Below are 14,830 nucleotides of genomic sequence, written 5' to 3' on the forward strand. Positions count from 1 at the left end.
ATCAATAAACATCTTTTGCAGCTAATTTAAACAATAAACCACCTGCACTTGCCAAGAGGGAATTATATTAATTAGAGCGGTAATGATTAGTGAAATTTACTTGGCAAAATAAATGCTGTCAATATTTAATAAAAAATTTAAAACTGGCAAAGTAGTTCAACATAGAAAATAATTATAATTTTTATGTCAACAATAGAATATTTCTAAGTTTAAAAATGCATTCACCACTTCCTAACTGCGAATTCCCTTTCAACAGAATGAAATTTTATATATATAAAAGTTGATAGTATTAAGCAAACTAAATCTGGCAAAACTACGATGTTATGTCAAAAATATCAAGTTAAAAACTGCCTAATTAAATAAAAATTTACAGATTTTCCATGTCGCGGGAAACGGGAAATTCCCGATTTTATCCTTACCCACAAGGGTAAAGCCCCATCTAGAGAAAATTGAGCAAAATTCAGAACTTTAAATAGCAATTCGAACAGCAAAAATATTTTGTGCTATTTTCGTACACATTTATTTTTGATAAATAAATTACAGTTATCAAGGATGACACAAACATCTTGATGCCTTTGTTAATGCATTTAGACACTTCCTTGTGGATCTGCTGCACCAATCCAAGGGTGGGTGTGTTTAAGTGAGCAGTTGGACCTTGGAGTCACTTATTGCCTCCCATCATGGATGAAGGCAAGAGTTTCATCTCTGTTAAAATTAATTAAATTAAAAAAAAATTATTTCCCTCCCAAAAATTGTTATCTCAATTTTTCTTTGTGATCTGTGCATATAACATGTATGTAATATTTGTCGGACAGGAATAAACAACAATAATAATAATAATAATTTTTTTACTAAACTTACATTACCCATTGAAAGGAATATCAACCATAAAATTTCCTTCATAACGCTACATTAGGCTCTGGAGTATGTAGGCAAGACCTCAAGTATGTCTCCTTATGCCTGGTCGAAAAGAAGTCACATAGGATCAAGATGACTTTTTGTCCAACGTTTCATCCAACTGTGAAAAGGTCCATAAATTGAAAGATCTTACTCTGCTGTATATGACAAAAGCAGTTAACGGAATAACTACAAAGTGGAAAAAAGTAAATAATATAAAAGAAATTAAATACAAGAAATTAGCAAATCCAAATTTACAATAAATTAATTCAGGTCAGGTAGTCGCAATGCATTCCCTGATTGAGCATGATGGTAGGGTTGAAATTTTTCAGCTCTCTTCAATGGGTGATGACAAAGGTAGGCTTTTTACCAATCACAATCTCTCCGAGGACCGCTTTCGCTATGTACTCGCTAGTGCAGACCAAGTTCAATAAACTGCTTTCTTCATTGGCTATGGTTTGATTCTGTCAACCCTGTCAACATCACCAATGCAGTCTTTTTTATAAATTAAATTACTGATTCTTACTTTGGTATTTACAGTGAGTCTTTGAGAAGAGATTTTGGAAAGACGCCCAGGTCAAGACGTCCTCTCCTCCTAGAAGACTACGCTGCCGTCAACAGCAAAGGTTCGACTGCTCAACAACAATATGAAGAAAATGCGTCCAGCTGGAGAATCTGATGCGGATATTTAAAGCTCTTGATGCAAAAGATTTAAAATAAGTTTATGAAATTTTTACCTTTAAATGAATTTCCAAAATAACAGTCAATGCTATGTAAATTTGTGCTGGATACATAGTGATGTGATAGGTACATAGATAAAATTTTTTAGTGATGTAAATTTAAGCCACTTCTCATGCTCACGCTCTCTCAAATTTTAAGGAATTCTGAAAGGGATTAATTTAAAGTTTTTAGATTTTTTTTTTAAATTTTAGCTTTTGAATTTTAAAATAATTACATAATTTATTTCTTGTGGATTGACCAGCCAATAGCATCAGGAGATTCCGGGGAACAAGACGGACCATAAGCGCAAATAATGAGATAATTCTTCACTCATCATTTTATGTATCTTTCAGCTGTGCTGTGAAACAAACAAAAATCAATTGATTAAAATACAAATTTGCGCAAAACGCACCTCGAATGCGATGGATAAAGGGAAAATTATCTGCTTCTCTTGCCCGATATCCACGATTTTCTTGCAATTTTTGCATGCAGGTAATCAAGACGTAATTGAAGATGAAGATCATGAAGGCTTTATTATTATTATTTATACACATACATCTTGTTGATCTTGGCAGTAATGTTTCTTCTATTCGGACCAATAAGAGGGCGCTTTTCATCTCATGCCAACAAAACAATTTAAAAAATCCCAAATATAACTAAAGTGTGTTCTTTCCTATTTTCCTATGCAATCTATTTTGAAATTTTACAAAATTTACATATTTTGCGAAACCACGATATTTTTTTACTGCTAAATAACGATATTTGAATAGTGTAATTTTAATTTCAAATGTATTGTATTGTTCTTTCTTGAATCACGTGGGACGGATTTTTGGAAACTTGCTTTCTTTTACAATGTTGGCAACACTATGACGAGCAAAACTATTGATCTCGACGTCACTTCCGTTATTAGTAAACCGGTTTAAGAAAAAATACTCAACCACCGGTTTTTAAGATGTAAACTGCTTACAATTTTTCATTTAAAAATCTTTTTCTTAGATTAAAATACTTGCTTAAATGTCTTTTTCAGACATGAAAAATAGTTCAAAATCATATTTATTCCGATATCGTCAAAAAATTAACTAATTTGACTATCGGTATTTAGTTCACCGGTATAATTACCGGTAAAACTGTCATGAATTCTGCTAATCGCCGGCCACTCGCGGCATTTTAGAGCTGAGAGCTGAGAAGAGGTCACCGACGAGGCCGCAATGGCCGTGTCCACGAAAGTCGGCGATATGTGCCGCCTTTGCGGCACGGACACACTGAACATCGTTCGACATGCTATTTTCGAAGGTGAAGGGCTGACCAAGAAGTACGCCCTGAAGATTTCCGAGTGCCTTCCTCTACAGGTAAGACCAGAAATTCCAACTTGAAAAACCGGCGCGACCTTGCTACCCGACGGCGTCTTTAGTCGAAACGCGTTTTCCCGAATACCATTGAAGTTTTAGCGCCGAATTTGATTTCAAATCGTGTTCGCCGATGCGAATGATATTTAGAAGGATTATTTTGACCTCGGCTCTGCATTTATCGCCGAATTTTGTAGACGACATACGTGACCAGGGTCGTTGGCAAAATGGCGGACCGGTCTTTTTAGTTGATCAATACGAGACGAGGGGCCCCGGCCAGGCAACGAGCGTCTAGCAAGCCAGACCATCGCGCCATTGCGTCATGCCCTTCCTTCACTTGCAATGCTTCCTTTTTTGATTACTATATTTTTACATATTTTTTACAATTCATCGAAGAATTAATTTTAGCGTTTTTTCCGTTTTTAATCATCCAAAGGACATTGATTAAAATTTCGTCATGCAATAAGTGGTTTAGAAAATCCCGCCAATTTATTGCCACTCCCGTCTAGCTACTTTGCAAGCCAGTCTTGAGATTTGTTCAAGGATAACATATGTACCCATTCAGATCATTATGTTGAATTTTATATATTTTGCTATGTTTTGGCTACGGTCTGCACTCTGCAGTGATAAATTATGAGCTGGGAATAATTATTAATAAGTGCATTAATTTAACTTTCAAATCTGTAAACCGTGAACACAATTTTTTTAACGATCTTTTACTTTCAAGTTACAATTTTTCTCTAAAAAAAAACTAAAATAAAAAATTTTGAAGAGCAGAATAATTTTATTATATTAATATTTTACGTTGTGTGTAAAACTTGTCAACAGTTTAGCAGGAAAAAGTGGAAATCTAACAACGTTTACATTTGGTTTACATAGTTTTTTTTTTTTAATTTATCATTGCGATGAGAACGAATTTTCTCTACAATTCTTTTCTAATAATTTAAATAATTATGAAAGTCAGTCTTGCTCTGCCGCCTTGCATACTCCAATGCGCCGCGTGGTTGCATATGCAGCAAGGGGCGCTGCTTTTTGCGTGCTGCCACCTGGCTATGGTGGTGAAAGTGTCTTGCGTTTCCAGTTGCCATGCGAGCATTGCAATGAGGGGAATTTATTTCTTGCGCGGGTATCAGAGTACTTTTGTTAAGACTGCGAAATTTTTTAATTACCAACTCCTTCAATCAAATGATATGCAATTAATCTGGCACATTTTCATTAGAAACCCTGATTTTCCGTTTCATCGAATTATGCATTGCGGTTTTATTAAAATTCAATTTATAAAAAAAACTTTCAACTGAAGATTAAAAATTAAAATTTCAATTCACACCTTATTTTGTATTTGTGCGCACTTTTCATAGTTTTATACGTTTTATACATTGATGTTAATAAACAGCGGTGCAATTAAAATTCTTAAAATATCAGTTTCATCTATAATTTAAATTTTTTATGAAAAAATAATTATACGTATTTATTTGTATCAGGTGACTGTAGAAGATCCTCTTCCTAAAAACATGTGTGGTGAATGCGCCTACAAACTAGACTTGATGAGTGACTTTAGAGACAAAGCTGTGAAGACTGAGGTTATGCTCGTATCCCTGGTGGAAGGAGTAAAACCCGAGGTATTTCCTATTTTAATGCTTATTGTAATTTTACCTATGTAATTAGACAAATCAAAACTTAATAATATTTTTTTCCCAAATGCAGATTCCAGATGATGATGATGGTATAGATCACGAAATAGACAATGATGATGACTTCCGCTCTGACACACCCGTCGAGCAAATAGAGCAGCAGACTGAACCCGAGATACAGATCAAAGAGGAAGAGGCGCCTCCACAGCCAGAAAAGAGGCCCAGTAGACGTGCTGCCGCCAAAAGGCCCATCAGAGAATCTGACGGCGAGGATGATGAGATTGAGGAAGAACCTCCCGCCAAGAAGCGCGGCCGCAAATCCAAGGAGATTGCCCCTGCTGCCACTACTGCCCCTGCTCCCACACCAGCTGCTAGCAGCGCACCCAAGGAGAACACAGGGTGAGTTCATAAAAAATATTTTTATCCGTATTTTGTCGTCGCGGTAGTCAGGGATTTGCAGACGGACCGAAGACGTAGCTAGCTATTTAAAGTACCCCAAACTTAACGCCAGGGACCCCAACCCCTACTCTTGTATGCAGCTGTGGACCTCTTCTATAGACAACCATTAAAGTTCACGCTAGGAAGAGTTTTTAGATTTTTCCAATTTAAATGCTTAGTATTTTTTTTTAATTAAGGAATTTTATTTCCAACTTATAGTTTTAATTAATTTGTCTAGAAACTCTTTCTAGAGTAAAAATTTAAAACTGATCTCTTGTATGCTGAATTTCTATGATGAACATTAGATAGCAATTTATTAAACACTCGCCGGAAAATTTATAGATTTTAATTAGTTAAGTCTCAAAATTAACAATACTATACTTAAACAATTAAAAACTAAGAAATTATAGCTACAAATAGGAAATTATTGCATAGGTTTAAATTGTCAAGAATATTAGGATATAAAAAAACCTAAAGAAATGAAAACTTTGCAATACTCTTAACACTAACTCTGAGGATTTAAGGATCAGTAGTTCAGAAATTAGCAAAAGCCAGTTGAATAATGATATTTGCCAGAAATTTAGTAAATAGTAGTAGCAAAACAAACCAGGGCCTATGTCGAAGTGGCCCAGACTGAGAAACAAATGTATTACAGGCCCGTATTTGAATGTTCCCACTGCCACCACATGACGGCCACCCTGGGCCAGATGCGCGCCCACGTAGCAAACCGCCACTTGCCTCGCACCGACGTGCCACCCCTGAACGGCTTTCGAGCGCAATGTGTTGAGTGTGGTCGCACCTTTGGCAGCGCCAAGAAACTTACAGACCACCTGGCCAGACACACTGGAGCTCGGCCCTTTGAGTGCAACCTATGTGACCGAGGGTTCAGCAGCCAGGGCAGACTTGACTCTCACCTCTTGCTGCACTCTGCAGTTTGGACACATGGGTGCATTGCCTGTGGGGCCGCTTTTGCCACGCCGGCCGATCTGGCAACCCACGAGAGGACCCATACGGGGGCCACGCCCTTTAACTGCCTCCTCTGCTCCGCCGCCTTTGGCACTCGAGACCTGTTGGCCGACCACAATGCCACCAACCACCCGGACGCTTCTCTCTTCACCTGTGGCAAATGCTCAAAGAGATTTGGGACTGCAGCCAAGTTCCGAGAGCACCTGCGAACCCACGCTGTTCGTCGGTACGAATGTGTGTACTGCGACGCCAGGTTCTCCACTCCCTCTCGGCTCAGGGCCCACACGCAGACCCACACTGGAGAGAAAGGGTTCCTCTGCGACGCCTGTGGAAAGCGATTCCCAAACAGGCGTGAACTCTCCCAGCACGAGACAATGCACACTGGAGAGAAGCAGTTCATCTGTGAGCACTGCGCCAAACCCTTTGCTCGGCGGGAAGGGCTGACTGTCCACCTAAGGACGCACACTGGCGAAAGGCCTTTTGTGTGCGCTGAGTGTGGCCACTCTTTCACTCAGCGCCACGCTCTGCAGACACATGAGCGCACTCACACTGGCGAGAGGCCCTTTCAGTGCCAATGCGGCGCAAGCTTCGCCTCAAAACCAGGGCTGACGAATCACAAGAAAAAGAAAAACTGCCCTTAATTATATGAAAATTTATGTATGAGTAAAACTCAAATTATGAAAGTCTTTCATTGTGGCTGTAAAAAATTAATTCAATATTTTATCATTTTGGCTCGAAAAGCTGTTTTTTAATCAAATAAAGCTGGCTCTTTTATTTCTATTTTCAGTCATTATATTTGATTTAAACCATTTAAACCATTACATCTTTTGCAAATAAAAAACAATAAGCTTCGGAACAGTATTGTAAGAAGAATAGGAAATATGGTTTATTGTGCATTATTAATCTATATGTATGAAGAATTAAGTTATCAAATTGCTTTAAATTAGTATGATGAAAATAGTTTTGTAGAAAATTGAAATGAATCAATCAATTTAAGAATAAACCAATTTATTTTTTAAGGCCCCTCAATTGAAAGAAATCCTTGAGCTCGAATAGCAATAATACGACTGCCCACCCACGTACCCACCCCTCAAGATTTGGAGGCAAGAGGCTGACTGTCTGATGGTTGCAGGCCTCTGGCGGTGGTGGCACGACCTGACCCTGGTCCACATCCCGTGATTGGAGCGCCCCTGTACCAATGCCGCCACTGTGAGGACCTGTTTGAGACGCTTGGCGACACCCGACAGCACATCAGCCAGGAGCACAAATTCAAATGTCCCACTTGCTACTTCCGTGCAAGTACGGAGGAGGAGCTGGAGGAGCACTCTAAGAAAAAACACATGGACAAAGAAAACCTTCCTCGATGCTGCATATGTCAGCGGCTATGCACTGACAGGGACGCCTACAAACAGCACCTGCTGCTGCATGTTGGGTCGATGCCCTACGAGTGCCAATTCTGTGAAAAACTTTTTGCAGACAAGGGCCGTTTAGAAAATCATATCATCAGGCACAACACGCCGTCAACTCCCAAACGCAGAGGAAGACCTCCAAAAGGCTTCTTTTCCGAAAAGCAAATCTCGCCAAGTAAACCTTCCGTTGATCCCTTCAGACAAATAATTTTTTATCGGGGCGGATCAGCCCATGCGTGCATCGACTGCAACAAGAAGTTTCAAAAAAGGGAGGAATTGCGCGAACATAGGCGCTTGAAGCACCGATCCGAGTGTCCCTGTGGCAAAAAGTTCTCCAATGAGCAGCAGCTGCAGAGTCACAGAATAAAAGTTCATCCGGAGTGGATCCACCGATGCAGGCAGTGCACTGAGACGTTTAACACTCCGCTGCAGTTGGCCCATCACATGGATAACATTCATAAAGACAAGACGTACAAGTGTAGCAGATGCAACAAGGTGCTGAAAACAATGGTTGGCATGATTAGTCACAAGAGCAAGGGCTGCACTGTGAGGAAGCGAAATCCTGTTAACCCTAAGGGGCTGATTTGTGTCTATTGCAATGGAAAGTTTGCCGAACGCACTGCTCTGGAGAAGCACATAGAGGAGCACTTAAAACAAATAGAGGAAAACAAGGAAAAAGTTGCCCAGATGAAATTGCTGGCCGAGTTGAGAGAGATTGAAGCCAGTGCACAGAAGATAAATACGGAGGAACCAATCGTGGATGAAGAGGCAAAGAAACGAAAGAAAAATGAAACAAAGAGGCTCAGCTTTGTCACCTGCGAATTGTGTGATAAAAATACTCCCCCTCACACGCTGGATGTGCACATGAAGCTCCACAAGGGCGGTAAATATGTTTGCGAGAAATGTAAATACGTCGCCATGTCTGAAGCAAAGATGAAGGAGCACACGTTCAGCCACAATGACATAACAGCTCCCTTTTTCTGCAGTATTTGCAAATTGAACTTCCGCATGATGCACTGGGCTGAAAAACACAAGGATGCATACCATGGTCTGAACGCCACAATTGAGATCCGCCCTCAAGTTCCTCAAGTACCTCCACCACAGGAACTAAGGGATAAAAGTTCTCGTACAAAGTCTACAAAGGCTTCAAGTAACACTAAAAAAAAGTGCTCCCTGTGCCCAGAATTATTCACAGACCACTCATTACTCAATCAGCACATGAAGGAACAACACGTAGACAAAAAGGGAACTCAAAAATGCTACCAGTGCAATGCCATATCAGAAAATTTTCATGCTTTAGTGGTCCACGTAAAGCTGCACGGTGTGAACCTCAAGATCCCCAAGTCTTGCACCATTTGCTCTGCCGTCCTGAACAACTCGCACAGCTACAATCGCCACATGAATATGTTGCACCCCAAGTGCCGTTACTGTAATGAAAGATTGGCCAGTAGAGCATCACTGGCTTCTCACGTAAGCACAAAGCACCCTGGCATGCCAGACCCAGAAGCAGGGACCCAATCAAGAAAAAGCAGCACTGATCAAGGCTCGTCTAGTGAGCAGCCAAATGCTCCAGTTAATGGTGTGAAGGTCAAGCAGGAGTTGAAGCAAGAGGTGAGCAATGATGAAGTGGAAATTCCAACAGACACACAAACTCTCGCTGCTGATATTATGTCCCGTATGACGCCAGAAGAAATTACGAGAATCATTAGTGCTGTGAGCAGTCTTAGAGAATTGGAAACCAAAGAATTTCTGGCAGAGACGGTGAAAAATGAACCTGGTCCATCTAAGCCTGTTGCCGGCCCATCAAAGCCTGTAAACTTACAAATAACCGAACCCATGCGTATTGATCACAAAAAATATTCAAGTAAAAGTAACAAGTGCCACCTCTGCGAGGCAAAGTACAAAACCAAAGGGGAGCTTCGAAATCATAAGATAAATTTCCACAATTGCTGTCACCTGTGCGGAAAGCTATTTGAGACACAAGCTGCTCTGCAAAATCACGCGGACAACCATCCGGCTCTAAAGTGTCCGGTGTGTGACAAATTAACAGAAAAAACTAGTGACATGCAAATACACATTAATCGTAGACACGGCGGGACGCCTGTTTGCGCGGTGTGCTTGGTCATCATGGACGAATTTATTGAGCTGGATTTGCATTACACGACGGAGCACCCTGCGATAAAGAAGTGTCCCATTTGCAAACACCGCATGTCACAAAGTAGCTTGAAGCCGCATATGGCCAAGCACAATCAAAGCACCAAGTCATTCTCTTGCAAAAGTTGCTCCAAAACCTTCTTACACAAAGTCAATCTTGATCAGCATGAGCGCATCCACACTGGCCTGACGCCATACTTATGTCCTTTGTGTCCAATGAGCTTTATGACTGGGACGAACATGGTTAACCACGTAAAGTTTGCGCACAACTTTGTTCCCAAAAGTACTGTTATTCCCTGTCCTTGGTGTAACTTGAAGTTCAGAAGTATTTCAGAGATTGGGAAGCATGTTGAAGCGAGTGAGGAGTGCCTAGCCCAGCGCAATAGCACTGAGCCGGTCGGAAAAGCCTCCACTAGCCGAAGTGAGGCACCACCTGCGAGACCAAGAAATGCACCTTCTACCAGCCAAGGCGAAGCACGACCCAAAAGAATCAGAAACAGAAAGAAGACCGCTCCTCCACCAATAGTGAAAATTGAAAACACAAATAATGATCCGCCGGCTCAAAACTAATGTTTTTTTTATGTAATATGCGAATAGTGACAATTTTAAAAACTTGGTTCTGTCATAATTAAAATTTGATTCCCAAGAAATAGGAATATTAAATATTAGTCTAAATAATTGTATGTCCAAACTTGTAATTGGCAAGCAAATAAAAATGAAATTTTTGCCACAGGTTGTCACCTAGAATGTTACAAATTGTGTTGCTGGAGTCAATTTGTGTATAGAATATCAACATGGATTTCAATAAGTATTCAAATTAAAAATTTTTATATGAAAATATTAAGGGATGAATAAAATAATAACTGTTGACCATATTTTGTTAAATAATTTTTCTCATAAGACCAATATACAAATAAATAAAATGCCAAAAGTTCAATTTTTAATTGGTGCTGAAATTTAGTTAAACATTTTTTTATTTACATTATTAATTAACTATAAATTACATAACAAAATGAGCTGAAAAAGATTCGTATAAAGATAAAAGGCACTAATAATTTAATTATTAATTAATTTATTTTTCAACCAACCAAAAATTTTTGAAAGTTGGCCTGAAGAGCGGCCTTTTAACTGACTGTCTGTGCAGGCCCATCGTGTTTTCGTGCCTATACTGCCAAGGCGTCTTTGCCAGCCGTAACCTGATGCGCGGCCACATCAACGAGTCGCACCCCAAAATTCACTCCTGCAGCGGCTGTCCTACAAAATTCCGCTCCGCTGAGCTGGCGACGAGTCACATCCAAGGCCACCTGGCCGCCCTTCAGCCTCCGAAGGTGGCCCAACAGTCACGAAAGAGAAAACGAGTGACCTGCGAGCACTGCGACCGCTCTTTGTGCAGCGCCCAGGCCCTCCAGGTGCACGTCCGTCGAGTGCACAGCACTGAACCGAGGCCGGAACCCTCCCAGCAGTTTATTTGCGCCACTTGTGGCAAAACGTTTGGTCAGAGGTACCTTCTATTGGAACACGAGCGGCGCCACGCGGGCGACCGACCCTTCCAGTGCATCGAGTGCGGCGCCGCCTTTGCCTCCAGTTCCAACCTGGCCTCCCACGCGGCCAAACACCGGCCGCCCAGTTTGGCGTGTCCCGAGTGTGACAAACTCTTTTCCACTGGCGCCACCCTACGGGCCCACCGCCAGAGCCACCTCCCTGTCGAGGACAGACGCACCTTCGACTGCCCTGTTTGCGGAAAACGACTTCTATCGGCCGCCCATTTGCGACAACACGCCGTCGCCCACGACGACAACGCGCCCGTTTTCGAGTGCGCCAACTGCGCCAAGAGGTTCCGCCACCTCAAATCGCTCAGGGAGCACGTGCAGCTCCACTCAGGGGTCAAAAGGCACGTGTGCGAGTTGTGCGGCAAAGCTTACGCCATTAGACACAGCCTCACCACGCACAGGCGAACGCACGACGCGCCCTTCCGCTGTCAAATATGCGGCCAGATTTTCGGCCACCACAGTTCTCTGCGAGCACACACGAAATCGCATGACTCGAATATTGCTTTGACTTTTGTACCTCAATAGATTCTTTGAAATAAAAAATAATTCGGAAAGATTAACTATTCGAGTAAGTAATTTATTAAAGTGAAATTTTTTTAATAATGCAAAGTGGCAAATGTTGACTAATTCCTAAATGAAAACACGCTAAATAACAAGAATTAAAAAGATCTTGACTGACGATTGCCTATTTTTCTAAATGTTTTTGTTTTACTGTACTTTAAAAAATTTATAACCAGCTACAGGCGTGGTCACAAATAATTAATTTTGCCTCTGCCTCTGAGTATCTTGATTGCATTTTTGATATCAAGTTGCGAAATAATACCTAAGATTTCAATTGTATAATATAAATTTTAATGGAAAATAAAGAATGAATTTTTATCCCATTCTATATAACTTTGGTGGTTGAAACCAACTTGACCTAGGTTTATATGAGCTTTGAGCTGAGATAGAAATTTTATTTTCAGGACGCTTCCGGCGCCTATTGAAAGAAGATCTATCCTTTATGAATGTCAATACTGCATTGTGCGCTTCAATTCTCTTCGAGAGGCTCGCACGCACATAAATAAAGACCACCCCAAAAATATTAAGTGCACAAAATGTATGGCAAACTTCAGACGCAAATCGGATCTAGAGCAACACAAAGTAAAATCGCACGCATTTGTTGGCATTTGCCACATGTGCAAAAAAGTTTTCAATACCCGAAAATCACTATACAATCACATTTACAGAGCTCACATTAAATTGAAGAACCACGTTTGCGATCAGTGTGGCAAAAGGTACTTTGGAGCTAAATTGTTGGAGCGGCACATTTCGATGGCTCACAAAAAAATTTGGCCTTTTATTTGTTCCATTTGTGGAAAAGGCGTCCAAAGTCAGACTGTTCTCTCAGCCCATGAAGCGAGGCACGCTGGTTTAAAAAATATTGAGTGCGAAATTTGCTACCAAACTTTTTACTCGCACTATGAAATGAAAATTCACAAGCTCAACAGTCACTCAATCAAGGCTCATATTTGTGAAATTTGCAACAAGCAATAAAAAAACAAAGCTAATTTGCAACACCACATGAAATACGTGCATGAAAAATATGTTGATAATAAAAAACGAATTGAGTGCACAATTTGCAATAAACAATTAAAAAAACTTTCTGCCCTGAACAGTCATCTGAATATACATACTAATGAGAAAAAATTTGTTTGTGATATGTGCGGAAATAGATACAATATGAAGTATGGTATTCGGAGCCACATGAATGTGCACTTTCAAATTAGGGCTCACGCGTGCCCATTTTGTAAAATGAAATTTGTTTTCCGCACGACTCTAAAAACTCACATTTACACTCACACTGGTGAGCGACCGCACATTTGCGATGTATGTAATAAAGGATTTACGCAGCGGTCGGCTATGACAAGACATAAACGCACCCATTTGTAAATTGAACTAAATATAAAAAGACTTGATTCTAGAAAATTGACTGAATCTCAATATTAATAAAAAATTAATATTCTTTCATTAAATTTGCAGCATTTTGATACTAATTTTTTTACCATGCTTTTTAAAATAATTTGAATACTTTGAAATTTTTTGCTTTAATTTTTAATAGTCTTATTTTCATTTTGGTTCTATTGCTAGTTTCGTTAAAAGTGTGAAAGTTTGAAAAGGACGTACATTCTAATTGCAGAGCTCAGAATCAGCTGCCGCCTTCCGAACAACTGCAAGTTCTCTATCAGTGCGATTACTGCGATGCATATTTGGACACACCCCAGAAAGCAAGATCGCACATTAAGCAAAAACACGCAGATGAAATTCAATGCAATGTCTCTTAAGTTTTTCAATAGCAAATCTGAAGTTGAGGCTCACAAATCAGTCTTGCACGCATATTTTGGCAAGTGTGACATTTGCAACAAGGAGTACCGCAGTCGCTTAACTTTAATAAATCATTTAAAACATTTACATGGGATAGTAAAAAGCGATTTTCCTGGGGAAAAAATGCAATGCAATTTCTGTGGCGAGAGATTCTATTTTAAAGGAAAACTAGGCAGGCATGTCTTCTCACATTTGCGCATAATTTCTTGCAAATGCACATTTTGCAATCAATATCAAAATAAAACTTGCAGTAGTTGTCAATTTGTTTTTGCTCATAGACCTTTCATGCTTCGGCATCTCAAAACTTGCTTTGATAAAAATAGTGAAAAACAATTGCGCCCATATCGACCATCAAAGGTCCTTTTTGCGTGCTCCATCTGCAGTGAAGGGTTTGAGACTCGAGCAATGCTGATAATTCACTCGGCAAAACACAACCGTTTGAAGGAATTTGCTTGCATTGTATGTGGCAGATCATTCCCCTTAAAGAGAAATTTAAATATACACCAAAGAGATTCGCACACTGCCCGTCAATTATTATCTTGTGAAATTTGCAACAAAACATTCAGAACTGCGCGCAGTCTAGATGATCACTTGAAAACCCATTCCATGAAACGAAGTTTCAACTGCGATTTTTGTGGCAAGGGATATAAAAGTAAATCATATGTGAGCAGACATGTAAAAATTCACTTAAACCTTAAGTCATACGAATGCAAAATATGCAGACGGAAGTTTGGATTCCGCAGCCATTTACTGAGACATATTCGAGCGCATAATAATGACCGCCCATACGTTTGCAATATTTGCCATAAAGGTTTCATTGAAAAATGGAATATGGTTTATCACAAACGGGTTATACATAAAATTTAAAATTAATGAACATTCGCAGCTTGTATTTGAATATATAGCATACTTGTCTCCAAAAATTATTGGCAAAAAATTAAATGTTCTAGTTAAAGAACTTCACTTGCACTTGAGTTTCAATAATTATTAAACGCAGATTCAACTCATAAGTAATTTCTGTAAACATAACCACAAAGTATGCAAAAATGTTGTATTGTAAAATAATCAGCATCACACAAAATACAAATGCATACTGACAATACTGACACAGCTAGGAATTTGCCTGCTACTCTTTCAAGGATTGTGTTAGTATGATAGGGTAATTATTGTAAGTCCAAATATAAAGCTTTATTATTTTTTATTTATTTTTTATTTATGTTACATGGCCATACCAAGAATTGTTATTTAATAATTATTCTCTTCAATTATGTTGCTAATAAATTTCGACGGTTTGAAATAGACATACATTCTAATTACATAGCTAAAAATCAGCCGCCGACTTCAGAACAACTGCA

General features: G+C 39.7%; 1 protein-coding gene and 1 long non-coding RNA gene across 5 annotated transcripts in view; one reads left to right on the forward strand and one right to left on the reverse strand.

The window, feature by feature from the left end:
- Window positions 1-506: 506 nt before the first annotated feature.
- Window positions 507-2,197, reverse strand: LOC132200380 (uncharacterized). Of its 4 annotated transcripts, none has more exons than XR_009442158.1 (7): window positions 2,030-2,197; window positions 1,853-1,975; window positions 1,635-1,781; window positions 1,424-1,572; window positions 1,156-1,370; window positions 862-1,018; window positions 507-705 (listed from the first exon to the last, which is right to left on the reverse strand). It is a non-coding gene; the product is annotated as an uncharacterized LOC132200380 (long non-coding RNA). The 4 variants fall into 4 exon arrangements; XR_009442157.1 differs by having other exon boundaries at window positions 862-1,086; XR_009442159.1 differs by having other exon boundaries at window positions 867-1,370.
- Window positions 2,198-2,782: 585 nt separating this feature from the next.
- The window catches only part of LOC132202017 (zinc finger protein 493-like), a 59,673-nt gene continuing 47,625 nt past the window's right edge, over window positions 2,783-14,830 (forward strand). Inside the window, exons 1-3 of the mRNA XM_059628631.1 lie at window positions 2,783-2,966; window positions 4,445-4,582; window positions 4,668-4,993. Of these exons, the coding sequence (XP_059484614.1) occupies window positions 2,826-2,966; window positions 4,445-4,582; window positions 4,668-4,993 (605 nt within the window). The 5' untranslated portion in view covers window positions 2,783-2,825. The remainder of the gene's footprint in view (window positions 2,967-4,444; window positions 4,583-4,667; window positions 4,994-14,830) is intronic.

Source organism: Neocloeon triangulifer, unplaced genomic scaffold (assembly GCF_031216515.1).
Source record: "Neocloeon triangulifer isolate White Clay Creek 2 clone unplaced genomic scaffold, ASM3121651v1 ptg000014l, whole genome shotgun sequence".
Taxonomy (NCBI): Eukaryota; Metazoa; Arthropoda; class Insecta; order Ephemeroptera; family Baetidae; genus Neocloeon; species Neocloeon triangulifer.